A 19,404-nucleotide genomic window follows, 5' to 3' on the forward strand; every position below is an offset into this window, starting at 1 on the left:
CAAAATATCTGACATCATCCTAAGAATCAGGAAGGTTGTAAATAGCTTTAAATCAAACATAAATCTATACTGCATCTTTAGCAAAGGAACTGCTCTGTTTTTAGTAGCTGGATTCCTAGTCAGCTCCTGAATTTGTAAATTTAAAGCTCACCCAAATTCATAATTGATTGCAGTCAACTTGTGTGCAAAGTTTAGCTGTAACCTAATCAGGACTTAAATTTACCTCCTTCTAAGTTTCTACCACGCTGTTAAAAAAATCCCTGACCAAAACGTTTCAAAAGTCCCTTAAAAAAAAAAAAAAGGGAAACAACACTTTCTTTTAGTGTTTCTTAGCGATAAAAACTAAGCATTTGTCTTACCCCACCCCACACAAACACATATTTTGTGCCATTATCTGCTAGGCAGTCTCTCTGAAGAATAACAACTTCAGTAAATTAGGGCAAAACAAAGGACAACACTTAAGATATTGCTTTGACTTACATAGGTGTGAAAGCACATGGTTAGAAACACAAGTCACTTTGAAAGGTACATCACAGTCAAGAGCACTTAACAGTGCAGAATAACTATAATATGCCTCAGAGGGCTCTAACGTTAACAACTAAGAATAAGAACATTAAACAGAAGCAAAAGCAGACATAAAAAAAAAAATACATCGAATTTTTCATGAGTTACTTCATTTCTCATAATATATATTGTGAAAAGGAAAAATAGATTATTACAATGTCCATATGGCTTTAATCCTTCCATTTAAAAAGCTGTTCAAAATTATTTTTTTTAACCAGGCATACTGCTAGAGGTTGTTGTGCTTTACTCAAAGTCTGACCTCTGAGAGAGTTTAACAGACAAGAAAAAATTCAGCACTGACAAACAACTTTGTTAAATGACTCTCAGAACAGAATAAGCACCTTCTGATACCTCTAAATTACAGTCCATCTCTTTGGATATCACAGGCGAAAAACAACACTCAGAATTAAGATACTGTATATTTGAAAATACAAATATACTGTAACACCTGCCCTATCTCTATCCTCTCCCTACTTCTCATCCTTGCGGGTATTTTGACCTTGAAAGGTTAAAATAAGTGTACAATGTAGCAAACTTGAAGTACTGATACCCAGTCACTCACAGTGATATGTGAGACAGTATCACAGGAAAAAACTTTAAAAGGGCGCATCTTCTGACACATCTACAGGCAGAATAAAAATAATAAGAGCAAGCTGCAAAAATAGAGTAGCTGTTCCTGCTTTCTTAAATTCCACCACTTATTTATGAGAGCAGGAACACAGCTGGACTCTCCACAAACAGATAAACTGTTGATGACTTCAGAAGAAACTAAAAGGGAAGTTTCTTGAAGTTTCTTATAGAGTACAAGGTTAGTACAAAAATAGGCAGAGATTCCCAAACAGAGGAGGAGAATGGAAAGGTCAAACAATGTATTTTCAGGAGAAGATAATAAAATTACAAACACTACTCAAAACAGTGCAAGTCAATTGGCATTCTGTCACTGAATATAATTACAATTAAGACATAATCCAAACACATTTATTTTTAATGTATCACTGCACTGAAATATGTTCTAATCCAAAATCTAAATGGATTAAGAAACAAATTGCATACTGTAGCTAGCATTAAATTATCTAGCATCGAAAGAGCTCAAAACAGCTCTGTCACCCACATATCACAAAAAGAGAAAAAAATATTCCAGTTATATCATATTTATGTTCTTTTACGCAAGGAAAAATAAAATCTACAAAGCAATCAGTGAAAGACATTAGTTTGCCAATTATGACCATCTGGGATTGAGACAAAACCACTAAATCCTATGTAGAAAAAGAACAATCAAAGAACATTTTTAACAGCTTGATCTCATGTTTTATGTCAGCTACACACAGGACTCATATTTTGAAACACTTACAATGGCACACTAGCAAGATTTTTTTAATGGAAAAATATGCCTCTGAAATTAGAGTTCAGACCTCCATCTGGCAGCAGTTGTGACTTCCTAGCAATCCAGTGACAGAATATAAAAGAAACAAACAAATGAAAAAAAAACCCCTCACAACATAAACCAAAACAAAAAGGCAGGGGGGATTGTTTCCAGTAACTACTGTAACAGATTTTAGAGACTGAATGGGGTCTGTAAAGGTATTTTGCTCAGGACACAAAATAAGCATTCACTGCTTTAATCACAAGACAGACAAGAAACACCTCTACTTCATTAGCAATAAAAAACAGATTTTAGAGCAACTTGGATCTTTGAGATCTTTCATGGCATTAGTGGCTCTAACTCATCCAAAGTTTCACTTTCAGTGTGCAGACACTTTAAAATTGCTTCTATTTCATAAGGAAGACGAAAAGATAATTAATATACTTGCAGTATTACAAGACAGGTTCTGTTAAACATACTTTGATAAGGGAAAACGTACCTTGCAGTTCTGCAACAGTCGAATGAGATGCTCAAAGCAGTTACTGTTAAGGAAAATTGCCTGCAGAACAGGCCTATCTGTGCAGTCTAACATGGCTGTGATGGTATCTAGAAAATTAAAACAGAACTGGCATCAAAGACAAAACACTTGCCAAATCCATCAAGCATTTTTTTCTGCACATTACATAATAAACATAGGGAAAAAAATATACAAACAATATGCTCTACATTCTTTGATCAAGAAGGACATGTTTTAAGCACAGATCACTAGGCCTAGAGCTGAACATTTTGATGCCGTAAAAATTGCCACATAACCTACTATATCTGGAGAAAAATTCAGCTAATGAATATCTTTGATTGTTTTGGAGCTCTGTTTGAAGTCATTGCCAGTTTTGAACACATGAGCAGCATTACTTTTTTTTAAAGCATGTGAAGACTTGCTTTACTCTGCATTCTACAGCAGCCTTATACTGTAGTATTCGTCACAGCCTCAGTACTATTCTTTAGTATTTGAGGAAGTATGGAAAAACAAGTACTTTTATTTCCCATTCTGAACATCAAAATGGAAAAAACAAATCCCTGAATTCTTATCCAAAAATTTAAACCCAATTGTTTCAGACTATTACTTCTGGCCAATGCTTAGAACAATGCCATTTGAAAAGCAAACTATCACAAAACAGCTACCACATGGGTATTTTATTACAGAACAGTCTTATTCTGCCATTACTAAAGTGCTGACGAGTGTCAGTTGTTGCCTAGCAACATTTTTCTTTTTTCATGGATACTGGCAGTCTACAAACCTTGACACTGGTTAAATGGTAGCAATATGATATCACTTCTGGGGGTTTTCTTGGGGTGTTTTTGTTTGTTTCGGTTTGGTTTTTGATAGTAAATGATTAAACTAGAATATATGTAAAGGAACATCAAAGAAGAAATGTTAGAAAATTTTCAATTGCTTAGTCAAGTGAACATTTTTTGGTAGAACATTCAGTGATATTACTATCATGGCCCAATCATTACTTGCTATAGAGTTATTGTCAAGAAATATTTCAAGGAACTGGACAATTGGGTACTCACTCAGCATTTGGATCTGTAGTGCTATGAATCTGCTCTCCCACTGCCTGCATCGCCTCGCATTCGGTAAAGCGGAATGGTCTGAATTAAGCAACTTGAAATAGTTCTCCAATATTGTACTTGTCTCCACTTGACGCTGGTCAGAACTGCTGGTTAGAAGGATATGGACAACTTCTGTCAGGCACTTCAGAGTCAGCTCTGCCTTCCTGCTCACTTCCTCAGGGTTTCTGTCATCCCAGTTGTCACAGTCTGCTAAAACACGCATCAAGACTTCCATGGTGGCAGGAGATACTGCTTGAAGAGCATTCCTCTGAAACCCATCAGGCAAAAATAATAATAAATGAATTTTAAAAAAAATTAAACCTCTTCAAACTAGCAGTGTCTACCCAAATTATCTGAATCATCAAACATTCATTATTATGTCTATTAATGCCCTGTAGTTTTTAAATAAACGTGAAACATTCTAATTGGATTATGTTGATGGCTACAGATGAAATGCATCCCATCTTGTTCACTTAAATAAGCTTTCTCTTTCAAAGAGAATGCTTATATGGAAAAGGAAATATAATTTAAAACATGTTACAAAATTCATATAAAGTAGCCTCAATAAACTGCTAATTCTAGGTAAACTTTAAATTGAATTTTCATTTCAGATAGATTCATGATACTTTAGAATTAGCAATAAGAACATAATAATTAGCGAATATTTGTCTGGGCCCTTAGTGCACTCTTCTCACCTTTCTTCCTGGAGGCCTGACTGCGTAGGCTCAGGGGCACCTTAAATCTAGGACAGGAGCCCAGGCTTGTAGAGACCTTTGAGAAGCCCTGTCAGGGACTTCTTGCCCTCTCTAGGGAACTGCATTCAAGCTTTGGCTCTCAACCTTTTACCTGCCTGAGCTACACTGCAGCCATGTCCGTGCCTGGCCATGTACTGTTGAATCTGACTCACAGACTTGACTGCCCAGCTTGACCTTAGACTGCCTCATGACTTTGGATGGGGCTGGCAACCTATGGCCTCTTGACTGACTCCAGTTACCATCACTAGACTCTGACATGCTGACCAGACTTCCTGGCTTGATATTAGGTTTCATCACTACAGACTTGTCTAGTGGTCTGGGCTGGCTGACCCTGGTTACAACCACCAGACCTTGTTCAGGTATAGTGAGACTGCACCTTTTGCCAGTTAGGCCAACTGCCTCTGCCTGTCTGGCCTTCCTGCTCAGTCTCAGCTCGCCTTCCCTAATGGAGCACTGCTTGGCTTTGCAGCTCCCTGATAACATTTAAAACACTCTTTCTTCAGGATCATAAGAAATAACATCTGCTTGTGACCAGAGTACACAGGATATTACAGAAGTCAACTGAGAAAGTGGATGTGGCTTTGATGATGATGAATATCCTCTTCATATTCTATCAAAGATTTTAAATCACTTCCAAGGTATAAGGGCCCCATGCCTCTTACTGAAACAGTTTACTTTCAACCTTGGAAGTAAGAGAGATCAACTTCATGTGTTGCTACAAAACTTTCATCTTCGCAGGTGGAAATTCCTAATCTAGTTACCCACTTTAAATACTACAGTAAGTTCATATGAACGTGTAGTTATTATAAAAGGCAAACTTCTACTGTTATTTGAAAGCAAGACTCAGCTTTTAGCATTTAGATACTACTGCACAGAATGATCCCAAAATTCTTAAGATAGAAACAATTCATAATCAATAGTAAATTCTTCTTATTTATGGGTTATGAGGTATTTAAAAGCCTTAAGCAAGGAACAGACATTTGGAGGCTTCAGCAGCTGAAAAGGGTTTAGAACATCCTTACCTGACCACCAGCCACAATAGCTCCAAAGAGATGCAGCAGGCAACATTTCAGGCTTTCCTTGAGATGTTCACTTTCTTGAAAGCATTCTGATTGGAGTAAATAAAAAGAAGAATTTCTTATTCTGGTCACATAAATTTTACCAAAATTTTCCTCTCAAAAAAAAGAAAAACAAACCAAAAACACCCACCAACAAATGAAATAAAAAAAAAAAAAACCTGCCTATATTCCCTGTCATTATACAAATTAAAAAAAAAATAAAATCAACTATATAATCTCCACTTTCTTTTATGTAAGTTAGACACAAACACATCAATTCTAGCATTATCAAAGTAACATAACATGACCACGTTTATCAGGAATTCTCAGGGCCAGACCTTCAGCTTGCATAAAACATTCAATGAAGGCTGACAGAACTATAGACACAACAGCCATTGGTCTTGATTTATAATGTAAAATAAGCTCATCTTGTCCCTACTAATGGGAAACAGAAAGATGTGTTAACACACAACCAGTTATCAAGCATGACAAAGGTGAGAGCAATTTTGGCATGGAAAGTCTGATGCCATATACAGTGCAGGTAGCTCAAAAAAACAGTCCCTGAGTTTGCTCCCTTAAAGCCAAACTTCCCAGCAAATCCCATGCAGGTCTGTAACCTTTCTAGCAGTCTTTAAAGGCAGTTATCCTGCATCTCTTCTCATGCCATATCTGATATAAATTAGTTACAATCAGCCTCAGGAACTCTTCTTAGCAATAAATATAACCTGGATATTTTTTAAAAAGCAATAAAACTACACTACAAGTAGCTGTAACAAACTACAATTGATTATTTTTTGGAATTAACTATTGTAAAACTTCCAATAACTTTGTAAAATAAAACTGATAATTACTTGGGTTTGTAAAAACTGAGACTTTAAAGAAACATTATAAACTGAAAATGAGATTTTTATATGCATTAAAATAATAATATGACCTTTAAGACAAGTACTAGTTATTGACAAGTAAGATTTCTGACTATATACTGAAGGTATAAGCCTGTTTTAAAAGAAAATTGCAGAGCTAGTTTTTAAATCTGTTCTTCAAACTAAACAAAGCTTAGATGATCACATTGTTAGGGTGTTAGTACCACCACTCCCTTAATTTATAGCCTCTGAATCTTTTGGAGAATCTCAGACAAATATAAAAAAGCAGTACCTAGCAGATTGTGAATAAATCATTAGGCTGGGTAGACTAAAAACCTTCAAATTAGTCCTGTCATGGCAGAATGTCTAAAGCACATGCTTGGCAAATTCTGTCTTTTCTGTCATGTGGCCAACAAGCAGATGAGCATTTGTCTGCTAATCAGCACAACTTTAGCTCAGTCACATCCTATAATATTTAAGGGATTCAGGAGGAACCACAGCGCACTGTACCGAATGGAGAGAACCTGCAGATGACACTCCTCAGTAGCAGTCTTTAGAGTGGGTTTCCAGTGCTCTCACACATAGATAATGGCATTTTAGTGCCATCAGCAATTTGGTCTTTTTGGCAACTATCCTATTTTATGCACATAGCGATTGAATCTCAAGGAACAGGAGCTGTGACTCAAACCTAGAAAAATCAAATTCATAAACGCTGCCACTCTAGGAATAGAATCTTCCTTTTTTATTTTCAATTAAAAACAGATAGCTGCAAAAAGGGCTGATTTCACTCCTTCACTTCCCATCTCTTAATATTGTTCCTGCTGCTTCAATTCTGTTGGCACTATCACTTCAGTATGCTAAACCAGCAAACTAGTTGGGCATCCCACCTTCCTGAGATTTAAGTACAGAATATGGACATGCAAGTCCTTCTTTTCCACACAAACAATCTATAATGGTAAGAACACATGAATCCCAAAGCAGGCATCATGATATTTAATGACTTAACCAGAGAGAAAACAGAGGAGTTTCCCAAACTGAAGCCCAAGGAGCATTTGCTAGTTGAATGGCACAGAGCTCCATTCTTTCTGGCTGTTAAATCATATTAAAGAGACAAAAATGCAGGAACACTTTTCTAAGATTATTTTTCCATAAGAGTTATCAGCACAGTTGCTACAGGAACCTTATGTGCGCTATTATTTTCACTAATAAATGGAAAAGTTGGCAATTCACAGAACCAACCCTATTAAACCATGTTGGGCACTAAAATAAAGTCTGGAAAAAAAAGAAAAAGGCTTTCAAAGATGAGAGGGGGAATGGCAAGATAGTGACACTGAGCAAAAAACAAGCAACCAAAGTAACCCACTTTACTCAGCCTCAGAAAGTGAGGGGCTTTTACACTGTCAGGTATTCTTAGGAGAAAGTTACTTAGGATCACTAAGTTCAGTCCTCTAAAGATGACTATTTTAAAGAGGCTGTTAGTGATACTTACGGTAAAAGAAAGGGACAAACTCGACAGTGAGGGAAGCTGGTTTATACTTCTGTCTGCTCCTTTCAACTGTACTAAGGAAATGTCTGCAATTACATTAAAAAACATACACCAAAGAAATTAGATATGATACTTTGTTTATGACATACTTTTTAATTTATTACTCATAATAGTAAATTATAATAGGACTTATAGTAGAAAACTGCCAAAAATCAGGAGTTATCTTTTGCCTACAGGATGACAAAGCATAGTGAAGTAGTATTTCACCCTGAAAACATGAATCACAGCTAATTCTGTATTCACTGTTCTGTTTCACCTAGAAATGGCTTAATATTTTACAAAATGATTTGGGTTTTTTAAAAAATAAAGAAGCCAGCAATCTCTTATTTATTCCATGCTTATTCCATGCTTATTGTAACTAAGCCATCAGCTGGACTGCAAAATGTTTTAACCATGCAATTTGAAATGGGCACAAAACATTATTATGGATTCACTAAGTGAGAGGGAACCATCAAATTAAAGGGTTATAATTCTATTGATACATTTATAAACTTATTTTCAAAGATGCAACATATCTATACTATGAGCTTCAAATAACTTCTTTTGCCCTAATTCAATCAGGTCTGCATACTACTTTTCTCTTGGCTTCTTTGTTCCACCCATTTAGAAAAATGGGCCAGTTGTTAAAAGGAGAAAGCAACAACAGGACCTTTGTGACTGTCAGTTACAACCAAACACCACTTAGTATACCCTCAAATTTAATTTTCTTTTAACTTTTAACTTCTAGACTGCCAGTGAATATATTATAATTTTAAAAAGTTATTTAAACCCTATCCAATTTCAGAAAGCATAACACTTCTCTGTGGTGTGATTCTATTGATTCATGGTTAAAGTTATCCTAAACCACAGTGTTTACAATCCTGTCCTAGTCCAAGCATACCCTGCAATTCGTTGCCTCCAGTTTCGATATGGATCATAGAGACTTTCACAAAAAGCCAATGCATGTCTCACAAATTCTTCTATGGGGGTCTGATCTGCCACTTCTTTTTCTTTAGTTTTGCTTTTTAACTGAAAAAAAAGAGAGCTGCAGTCAGAAAATTTCTAGACGTTGAAAATTAATCTCAATCACCTCCAGAGCAGTTCAGACCCACAAACTGTTCTCCACAGAACACTATTGTTGAAATAGTAGATCAGATAAGCAGGAACAGGAAGTATCAGAGGGCAAAAATAACTGATGGGAATTGTTAACCACGTACCTGTTGAATGTATAACGTAGTCATGGTGATAACGTGGTTAATGTATGAGCACATCCCAATCTCCTCCACATTAGCCAAATTCCTATGAATATGACATAAAAGCCACAGAATTGTACACAGTGTACTATTTGAAGCTAGTTCAAACAATGTTTGATTATAGACAGAATGCTAAAACATACAAAAGTATACTAGCATTTAAAAAATACTCTCCAAAAGACTGCATGTACTTAAGTGTTTACTTCTGTCACAGTAACAAAGCTCACAAGTTTTCATCTAACAGGAAGAAAGGCTCAAGTCACTCTGCTGTAGGCCAATTCTTTTCGGAATTTGGGGTTTCAGAGGTTAAGCAGATTCCCAGGACACTCTAAATAGAAAGCTCAGAAATGGCATCTGATAAAAGACAATAACTTCCACTTCTCCCACATTACTAGTGCATACACTTTCTAAAACTTTAGCAAACATATACCTAGAAACATTTATACACTTTAAATTCTCCCGAGGAAAACAAACACCTAATAAATTATTTTAGAATATAAATAAAGCAACGACAAAGAATTTCTCAGTCTTGAGGACAAGTCACAAAGATCAGATACCAAAGTGATGATGTAAGGAGAACTATTCAGCAAGTAAGGCTGACAACAGTTTAATTCAAAAACACATTATCACCAGGTACTCAGCTTATACTTAAAATCCCAGGATACTTAAACACTGCCATACACAGCTCTCTGTATGTTTCAGAGGTAAGGAGAACTAAAGGACTCAAAAATGCTGCCTCAAATACTTCTGAGAAAAGGGGGTTCCCTATTATATTTTATTCCTTTCCTCTCTCAATGCACTTCATAATAGAAGACTGAAGAAATAGTGAGGAATAGATCTCTAAAAGCAGTTTATTCACTGCTTCAGTGTAGAAGTTTCAGAAGGAAATCAGCTGCATTAATAGTGTAATAGAAGTTTCATAAGCTGTTTCTGGAATGCTAAGCATGTTAAAAATGTGAAACAGTTCTTCCTGTACAATTCTCTCAACTTATTTCATATCTAACACTTGTTAGAGTGTATTTTTTCTTTTAGAAGTATTTATTATACCAATACCTCATATCTTAAATTCCCATAGATTTATCTTCTGTAATTACAGAGAATCTAGCACCTTAAGGCCTTCTATTCCCTTTCTCATAGCAAATATTATTGCTAAGATTATTGCATTGTATCCTTCTCTCTTTTATTCCCTCATCCTTTAATTTGAAGATTGTGAGAAGTGGTATTTCTCTGTTTCTACTGGAAGACATCAAATCACACTGTATGTGTCATTAGAATCTATATTTATAGGCTGTGTCAAGATTTCTTAAACAAAATAATAGCATTGCTGAGGTAACAATCAGAACAAATACCTGCAAAGGATGATAAAGAATTTCACAAGTAGAAGTGACAGAGCCTGCTGCTGCTCTTCTAGGCCATCTGACATTTTCTGGACACACTGTAGCAGCTGGAGCCTGAGGACCTGAAGAATGTTATCAGGAAGCAGTGATATTCCTGGTGGAATGTCATCCACTCTAATGAGAAAACACAGACACAAAATTGTTAATACAAATGACACAGTAGGAATCAATTTTCATGTACTCATGTAGTGTTCCAGCAAAGTTCCACAGGAAAGGGCACCAAACTGACAGTTCACAGTTTCTAATGAACCACAAGAAAATGTCTGGTGGCAATACACCAGCTTGAGCTTTCTTTACCCCAGCAATGAACTGCATTTAAAAAAGTGTGGAAATTCAATAAGTGGATTCCTAAATGCTCCTCCATGCAATGAGCTGCCTTAATTGCCACAAAGAAATTGCATGATCTTCAGCAGGTAAACAGGTAGCCTGGGAAATCCCTAAGTAAGGAAAAGGATAGCCACAATGGAATGAAACAACGTAACACATTTGGGGGAAGATTTTCAACTGTCTACTGAAGACTAAAAGTGTCCAAATAAATGAGGTGTCAATTATTACATAGTTATTGAAGCCCAGTTAGTATTCACCCACAGTGAACCTCACGTCTTTCTTACATAAATTTCAAAAAGCTGTACAAAATTATCTTGCCTATTGTTTTTTTGCTGAACTAAACCATTTTTAGAAATACATCAGTGAGAACCAAAACATGAAGAAAAGAACGGGGAAAAAACCCCATGAATACAACCAAATACACCAACAATCCAGGAACAACCATATGGAAACACATTTTTGCAACAGTATAGAAACATACAGATCTGTTAGAACATTCTTTGGGATGAAGACTGTTTATCTGCTGTAGCACATGCAAAAAAGAGTTAGCTTTTGGCAGCAGCTTCTGACACATCTTCTATGAACTCTACACAGGAAAAGTAAGACAAAAGCAAGAGCCTTACAGCTTACAAAAGCCTTCAACATGGGCAAAGCCAGGGGAAACATAACCATAAAAATTCATCTAGCACAAAAACTCACTAATATGATAGTTGCATACACAGATCTGTGCAAGAATAAGCATCAAAAAGTGTGGAGAAATGCAGTGACTGACACTATACACTGTGATAGCTATTATTTGAGGCAAATGGGGTACAATACATTGTTCAGCTTCTAACATCAAAAAGGCAGTCTATATAGAAGGGAAAAATGGAGACCTAATTTAGTAAAACATCCAGACAGGTGTAAGTGACAGCAAGCTCTTCTATCCTAGAAAACAAGTGTTACCTGTACCTATACAGAGGACCACATACTGTTCATTTCCTTGCCTCTTCACAGAGTTGTGCAATATGCTTTTCAGATCTGGGATTCAGAATCGCAAGGGAGTCAGAAAGTTGTGGCACAAATTTTATAGTGCCTATAGGCTCTAAACTGATAGAGACACTAACCACAAAACTGAGAGCAACTGCTTTTTTCCAACACAAATACGAAGAATGAAATTTTAATTTCCCTGATAGCAACTTTACCCCTCAAGATGCCAGGAGATCCACACTCTCTGGAACTACAACCATGGTTCCTCATAATCTGATAACTCAGCTTTTGTATTTCAGATTTTGATTATGCCCTCTCAGTATTAGGAAGGCCACAGTTTTTGACAGTTGAAATCATATATCCAAAAGTTATTTCCCTAAAATGGCCAACAAGTCTTTTTCAGTAAGATCATAAAATGCTTTACAAGATAGCAAACAGCATACCCTTCATGCCTCATATCCCAAAGAATGTTTTCTCTGCAGTAGCTGCCTGTCTGTGCTATTGCACAACCCATGAGAATTCAGTGCCTCATGTGAGATCAGCATAAGAAATCCTAATTGAGATTCCTGAAATTGAATACTATAGAGTATGTAAAATAAATAGTAATAATCAAACTTTTTTTTCCACCCCAGAGCAAATTACTACTATACCTCCAGGAAAATCTAAAAGTTACATTTGTTGACATGTAGTACCAATTCTCCCCAACAAGACTGGCTGTTTAAACTAAGTATTCCAAAAAAAAAAGAAAGGAAAAAAAGAAATGTCAAAGATCATATCTTAACTGACATTCTTATTTGGCTGCTGGTACCCTGCCTCAAAAAAAGAGAAAGAACTTTACACATTTGGGTTCTTTTTATTTACAATTTCCTTCCTTACATTAACAGGGTTATGCAGCAATACAAACTGCTATCTCAGGTGTCTGAAAGGAAGTTAAATTATCCCTAAATTGTATGCACCTATTACACCTCTAACTCACACACTGGGACCACTCCCTCACCAGCAGTAAGCACTTGGGAAAAAAGTGCTGTAGAAAACCAGGCTTTACTTTTCAACAATCAGGAAACCACGTAATCAGCATTCCTATCATGATTCCTGCATCATTTTTATGAAGTCAGTAAGTTAACAAAATATGGTTTCTATAGTACTTTGCATGAGCTTCCTGTAAGCTCCTTTGCTCAAGATCATGTAAACCAAAAGCAGAAAAAGAACATGACAACACTCTGGATGCCTTTGCTATTTCTAAAAGTGTTAAACCAAGTGACAATTCCTCTTTTTCAATGAGGAGAAAAAAATCTTCCCACCAGCTGGTAAAGGGTTTATCCTTTACAGGATAAATACGTATGACATGAATACGTGTTTTTAGGGAAAGAACAGACAGTGCACTGGTCTTTTGTGCTCAATGCTCAAAGCTGTCAGCATAGCTATATTCACCTTCTCAGCAAAATCATTAATAACACTATCAAGGAGCCATTTCACTTAAAAATATAGATAAAAGATACAGGTAGACCTGTAGCTGTATAAGCCTATAAGCTGCATAACTGTATAAGCTCTACTCACACAATCAAATGATACCACTGCATACACTCATCCACTGTATTTAGAGGTTTCCTAATTCTGCACTGCATAGCATCTTTCAGATTTCCAAAGCAGATCTTGGGAAATAATATATTGTAACGTATAGAAGAAATACTCTTATGAGTTAAATCAGCAAGTAACAATGTCAATTAAGAGTCCTTCTTTCAGGAAAAAAAATCCTAAAACCAAACCTCTAATAGAATCTTTACATTTTTGAAGGGGTATTTTCTTAGATGCTAAAAAACTCTTCATGTTTTAAATTGACACAAAACTTTATGCCTGTCTTCCAAAAGGTTAGTTTTGTCCAGCAATCTGTACAAGCTTTCTTCTCTCCACACAGTTTCTCATTATTTCCTGGCATTAGCCCTTCAGTACACAAAGTCTTGCAGGCATGTAGTTGTAAAACATACCAAGATTTATAGAAGGGGAAAAAAAAAGGAAAGGAGAAAAAGTATCAGTTCAGTCACTTTCTCATTTTAGCTGGCATCATATATTTTTTCAAGACCAAAAGACAGAATTAGTTGTCTAATAAGCAATCAAGTTAAAAAAAAAATAAATGAGTCCACAAGGTCTGATGGCCCCACAAGTCACTGGAAATCAGCATTTGGTGGTTCCACACTGACCTACTTTTCTTTTTAATGGGCCCAGTATTATCAGTTTTACAATGTGAATGCCTGCAATACAAACTGACAAACCTCAGAAAGATGCCATTTTCCACGTGCCTAATTATATCACAAATGTAAATAAGGGCAGAAACTGTAATTATTTGTTCATTCTAATATCTGCTCTCAGTGTATTATTTTTAATCCAGCCATAAAAGCACAGGAATGATTTGCCTTCACCACTATGTTGTTTTGATGCTTTTCCATTACATCTGTTCCACAAATGAGTCTAAATCCACATGGTTCTATTCTTTCAGACTAAATCACTAATCCTGTCATTAACCTCAGAAAAATACATTATTTTTACACTCACTAAGTCATCATTTATCACAATGAAGGTGCTACTATTGTTCTCAACAACTAAGCTTCATGTTTGTTATGCTGCTGAAAAAAACCCAACCCAAGACCCGTGAACACATAAACTAAAAGCCACTTAAACTACAAATAAACTGAAAAGCACCTATAGTCGAAGTACCAAGACATTCTTCTCTTCCCCCTTCATATTTTAATATTAAAAAGCATAAAGATAACCTGTGTTAAAGGATAAACTCTTTTCCTCAACTAAACACTGTAAGATGCGTTTTTGACACTGCAAAGAAAAGATATCTTTTGAAAGAGCACACAATTAATTTGACGGTCTTGCTTATTGGTAATTGCATTACATATTTTGCATTCATATAGGCATGATGAGGAAAAGTTTAATACAAAGGGCTGAGAATCCCAACTTTTATCCACCAAGATCCAGTTGCAGCATTCTTCATTTCCTTGTAACAGTAGAAGCTATCACTTACACTTCAAACAGGATCTGATCCAAAGCCCATTAAAGAATTTCCATTGATTTCAACAGGGCTTGGACTGCAGCCATCATGCAGGGAGCACCATTCTTTGCTTTCAAACATGAGTAGTGGTATCAGCTATAATACTGACACCAGTGCTCATGAATTCTGATTCCCATAACCTTTGTTTTTTCTTAAAACCCCTAGTTCATCCAAGCATCTCAAAAGCAAGAGAAAACATCCAGTGCTTAAGTTTCTATTCCTCATTTGCAAAGTTAGACATGAAAACACAATCATGATAACACGGCATACAAATTTAAAATATTAAATATAAAACTCTGAAATTAGACTTCAATAGCATCTCATGATTATATGTGAGAACTTTTGGTCAGCAACATGAGTGAAGTCAGCAATACTCTTACCCTAAAGTGAAGTCTTCATGGATGCAAAGAAATCACTTTAAAGTCTATAACTGGTGCATATTTTAAAAAGTTTCCAGCTAAGATAAGCAAATCTTTCATTAAGCATTTAATCTCATCGTTAATCTTAAAGCAAACCCTGAAATAAAATTACAAAACTCTTTACTTACATCTTGATTCTCTTCAGTCACTGATGATGCAGATAACAAGCACTAATACTATTTCATATGCAACATTTAATGAATGTTTATTCAAAAAAATGAACCAGGAATAGTGATTATATTTCTACAAACAAGAACACGGCATACTCATGCCAGCTCCCAAGACAATGCAAATACCAGTATTTGCCTAGTTTCATCATTCTTAACCCAACTTGACCTTCAGATGAATGGTAGTGCCACCTGACAACTAAAAATCTTTCTTTTCTTTAAAGGCAGTATTGCCCTTGAACAAGACTGGGCTCTCAGCCAAGTCTGTTTCAGATATCAAGGACAGATGAACATGTAATTCTACATACCTAGTTGGCAGCTTCTCAAAGTCCACATCCAGAAACTGTTCATAGCTAGAAACAAAACTATCCAACCAGAGCTTCAGGTAGTCTGGATCTTTCTGTAAGGAAGAAGAGAACATTAGGCAATATTGCACTCAAGGTCATCCATCAACAACTCAGTAGTACTATCTGGAATGAAGAGCTTGTATTTAATGCATTTCAACTGGCAGAAAGGAAAGAATACACATTTTGTAGAACTAAAATAAAAAATGACCACCTGTATCCTTTGAAATTTTCAGCCACATGGTGCTGATCTGACATTCTTGCTCTATTAAATAGTTTATGTGTCTCCTCTTCCTGGTACCAGGGTCAACCAAAGCATTTTAGCTTCTCCCCTCACCAACAATCTTCACTTGCTCTTCCAAAGTAATCCATACCAGCTTTACAAACTCACTACTATGTGTTCTAGTCTTGATACCATAGATATTAGTAGACAATGCTCCTTATGGCTCATAAAATTAAATAAGAACTTGAACAGCAATCTTAATCAAGAAACAAATTGTTTTTTGCTTCATTAATAGGTCAATATGGTAGCTAGCAGCAGATTAGAGACAGATGGTGTTCGAAAAGACAATGCAGAACCAGTGACTTGTATACCAGATATCTATAAAACAGATCGTTTAAATTTAAATTCCTTTCTAGTTGTTCCTAGTAGAGCACATAGACTCTGGGACCAGCAGTCCCTGGCACAGTTTCCAGCCCTGAGGAGGGAGGACAGATAGATCACAACAAACCATACAGGAAAATTCTGTCAATATGCATTTGAGGTAGACTCCCTTTAAAAGTCAAGCTGCTTAATTTTCAAAAATAAGCTGCCAGACCATAGCTAACATATTCCTCCACAAGGACTGTACATGCATGCAGGCCCACATTCTATATCACAAATCATTTTCAAAAAAGCTTTAAAGTATTTGCCAAAAGTATTGAAGATTATTAATTATTTGTAAATCTACTCCATAATTAATAAAATTTTGCAAAAGTTGAAAACCTTTTTATTCATCCTTCTCTTTTCCCTTTTCTGTATCATCTCCCTTTTGCTTATTACCTTTATATTACCACAGATGTTCCCAAATAACAGATTATTTCCCTGCAGAGTTAAGACCAAAGAGTGAATAACTCTCAGACACACAATATTTTGGGGCAATGTCAATGCAAAAGAAAGACTCAGCAAGAAAGAGTGACACAGAGTCCTGTCTGCAAAATAACTGAAAGAACCCTCAAGTGGAATTAAAACAAAACAAATAATAATAAAATATAAAAAAAAACCCTAAGGCAAAACAGAAAACAAAACAAACAACCTCAGAATAAAATAAACATGCAAATCCAGAATCTGAAAGCTTTTCTTAGAGCACCTTTCCACAGCAAGTACAGGAGTTATAAAGCATGGGAACCCCCTTCCCACTCTAGACTTTACCCTTCTCTGTGCCCCAAAAGACCACCATAACTCAAACAAGAAGTGGCAGAAACACCCAGACACAATTTACTTTAGAATCGTTATTAATGTCTATGAAATATGTTCAGATATTGTGACAACAGGTGCCAAATAAAACCCTCAGCTAGATACAGTTCTTGTTTGATTATTTGCTTCCACTGCCTTTACTGTATTTTCTTGTTCATTTTTTCCTAATTGTCTTATTTCCCCTTCTTCACTTAATTCCCAACCTCTCCTTCCTTCATAATCTTTCTTCTCCTCATCTCTGCTTTTATTCACATTTCAATGATTTAAGTAGTCACTCCCTTTCTTTTTCTGCTAAAAATTTGTCAAAAAAGCCTTATGTCCTGGAAGTGTAATGTAGCCTTGTTCTCATGTTTAAAATGCACTGAACCACCAAATGGTTAAGCTATCTTAAACACACCTATTAATTGTCCTCAACGTGAAATTGCAAAACACAGAATGAAGGAAGCTGCTGAGGTAAAGAATAATTTCAAGGTTTCCAAGATACTGCATTAAGATACAGAGGATGTCAGATTATCACAAGCAGGTGACCACAGAATACATATTTCTGAGGTTCAGAGATCAAACACATTGAAAATCAACCCAAAAGTTAGGCAAGAAGTAAAACTTTCCTAAAAGAATGATTTAAAAATAGTAGAAGATGCCGTCTTCAGATTTCATAGCTTTTTAAAAATGTTAACTTTCTTGTATTTCACAGCACGTTACTTTAGCCACAAGAAAGCTATTTCACAGGACCATAAAGACAAGGAAAACCAGGATACAATTTTAGTAATTACAATATAGCTCAGGCTACAAAGGACAAGGCAATAGCAATCATGGGGAAGTAACGAACAGAAACATTGCCATGTGTTTGTAGCTGTGCCTCTAATGATAATGCCCATGCATGTGCAAAAACTCAACTTATTTGACTTTCTTCCTATGGAATGAGTAGCTTTGGTTTTGCTTGGCATGAGCAACTTCTCCTTGAAATACAACATGAAATACTAAATTGATTCTATTCATATTCCCACATTAAAATTGTTTGTTGACACAGCTGAGGCTCATTGCTAATTGCTGACGGTAAACTTGCGTAAGAAAACTTTGTTTTTCTTAGTCAGGTACCATGAAGGAAGATGTGCAAATAACATCATTATCTGACTTAAAATTGCTTTAACAAAAAGTTAGGGATGAGAAAAGGGAAAGGGTAGGGCAAACCACAAAATTAAATTCAAAGTCTGCTTGCTCCTTTTTACTGGTATAGCCTAAATCACAGAATATGCCAAATTGGAAGGGACCCACAGGGGTCATGAGTCCAAATCAGTTTCAAGCTTCCTTATCTATAAACTACAATGCCTTTGCAAGGCTATCAGTGCAGACTAGGAATAGGAGAACATTGGCAGGAAAAACATGCAAGAAAAAGCAATTACACAGATGACAAAAGTAAGCGGCACACATTATAAAAAGGTCCAAAGTTTTTGCCTATCTGTAGTGGACACATTGCTTAATTCACTTTGCCACTAACAGTCCTCCCAGTTCTGGTAAAAATCAAGAGCTGCTGCACTGTTTGATCATTCCCTGCAGGCACTATTTAAGCCAACTCCCATCTACTTCAATCCCCTGCCAGCCAATGAATTATGCAATATTCCAAGTTATTAAAATAATCAGTTTTGATATCAAAATACCAGGTAACACTACTGGCCTATGCCAGTAGAAAACAGCTTAGGCAATAGTTGGCTCTCTGAGTCAAATCTAGAGATTTCCATCCAAGCAATAGCACTAACTCAACATCACTTGGAGAGAAAATTTTTTAAAAATCACAAAGGCAATAAAGTAAACAGTATAACTTAGCAACATAAGAAACACCAAGAAATAAGTGTCCATTATAAGCCAGCTAATAGAAGCATGCCACCTTTCCAGAAACGAAGAAAAATGAAGACTTATGATCGAGGAGTACATCATTCCAGGAAAAAGTGACCCAATATTTAAGAGTTTGGCTACAATTAAGATACATAAGTGATTTCAAAAATGTTAGAAAACAGCTTTCAAACTTTTAATCTGGCCCAAATTTTCCTTTTTTTTTATTAGCAGCAATCAGCCCAGATCCCATACACCAGTCACCTGTTGAAAGCTGCAAGAAAGCTATATTTTACTAAAGCAGATTTAAGAAAGAAAACTGAAAATGGCAAATGTTATCCTTGGCAAAATACACAAAAATGTCCAATCCTAAAACACTGCTAAATACATACAACCTTTCCTAAGACCTGCTTATGTGCGTCAAATGCACCTCATATTTTCCCAA

At 36.0% G+C, this 19,404-nt stretch overlaps 1 protein-coding gene across 5 annotated transcripts in view; it reads right to left on the reverse strand.

The window, feature by feature from the left end:
- The window catches only part of NBEAL1 (neurobeachin like 1), an 85,166-nt gene that overhangs the window by 49,972 nt on the left and 15,790 nt on the right, over nt 1-19,404 (reverse strand). For all 5 annotated transcript variants that reach the window (XM_064660662.1, XM_064660663.1, XM_064660664.1 and 2 more), the window contains 8 exons: nt 15,638-15,729; nt 10,345-10,506; nt 8,960-9,041; nt 8,644-8,771; nt 7,707-7,789; nt 5,319-5,404; nt 3,503-3,809; nt 2,427-2,533 (listed from right to left, as the gene is read on the reverse strand). In XM_064660662.1, the coding sequence (XP_064516732.1) occupies nt 2,427-2,533; nt 3,503-3,809; nt 5,319-5,404; nt 7,707-7,789; nt 8,644-8,771; nt 8,960-9,041; nt 10,345-10,506; nt 15,638-15,729 (1,047 nt within the window). The remainder of the gene's footprint in view (nt 1-2,426; nt 2,534-3,502; nt 3,810-5,318; nt 5,405-7,706; nt 7,790-8,643; nt 8,772-8,959; nt 9,042-10,344; nt 10,507-15,637; nt 15,730-19,404) is intronic.

Source organism: Pseudopipra pipra, chromosome 7 (genome assembly GCF_036250125.1).
Source record: "Pseudopipra pipra isolate bDixPip1 chromosome 7, bDixPip1.hap1, whole genome shotgun sequence".
Taxonomy (NCBI): domain Eukaryota; kingdom Metazoa; phylum Chordata; class Aves; order Passeriformes; family Pipridae; genus Pseudopipra; species Pseudopipra pipra.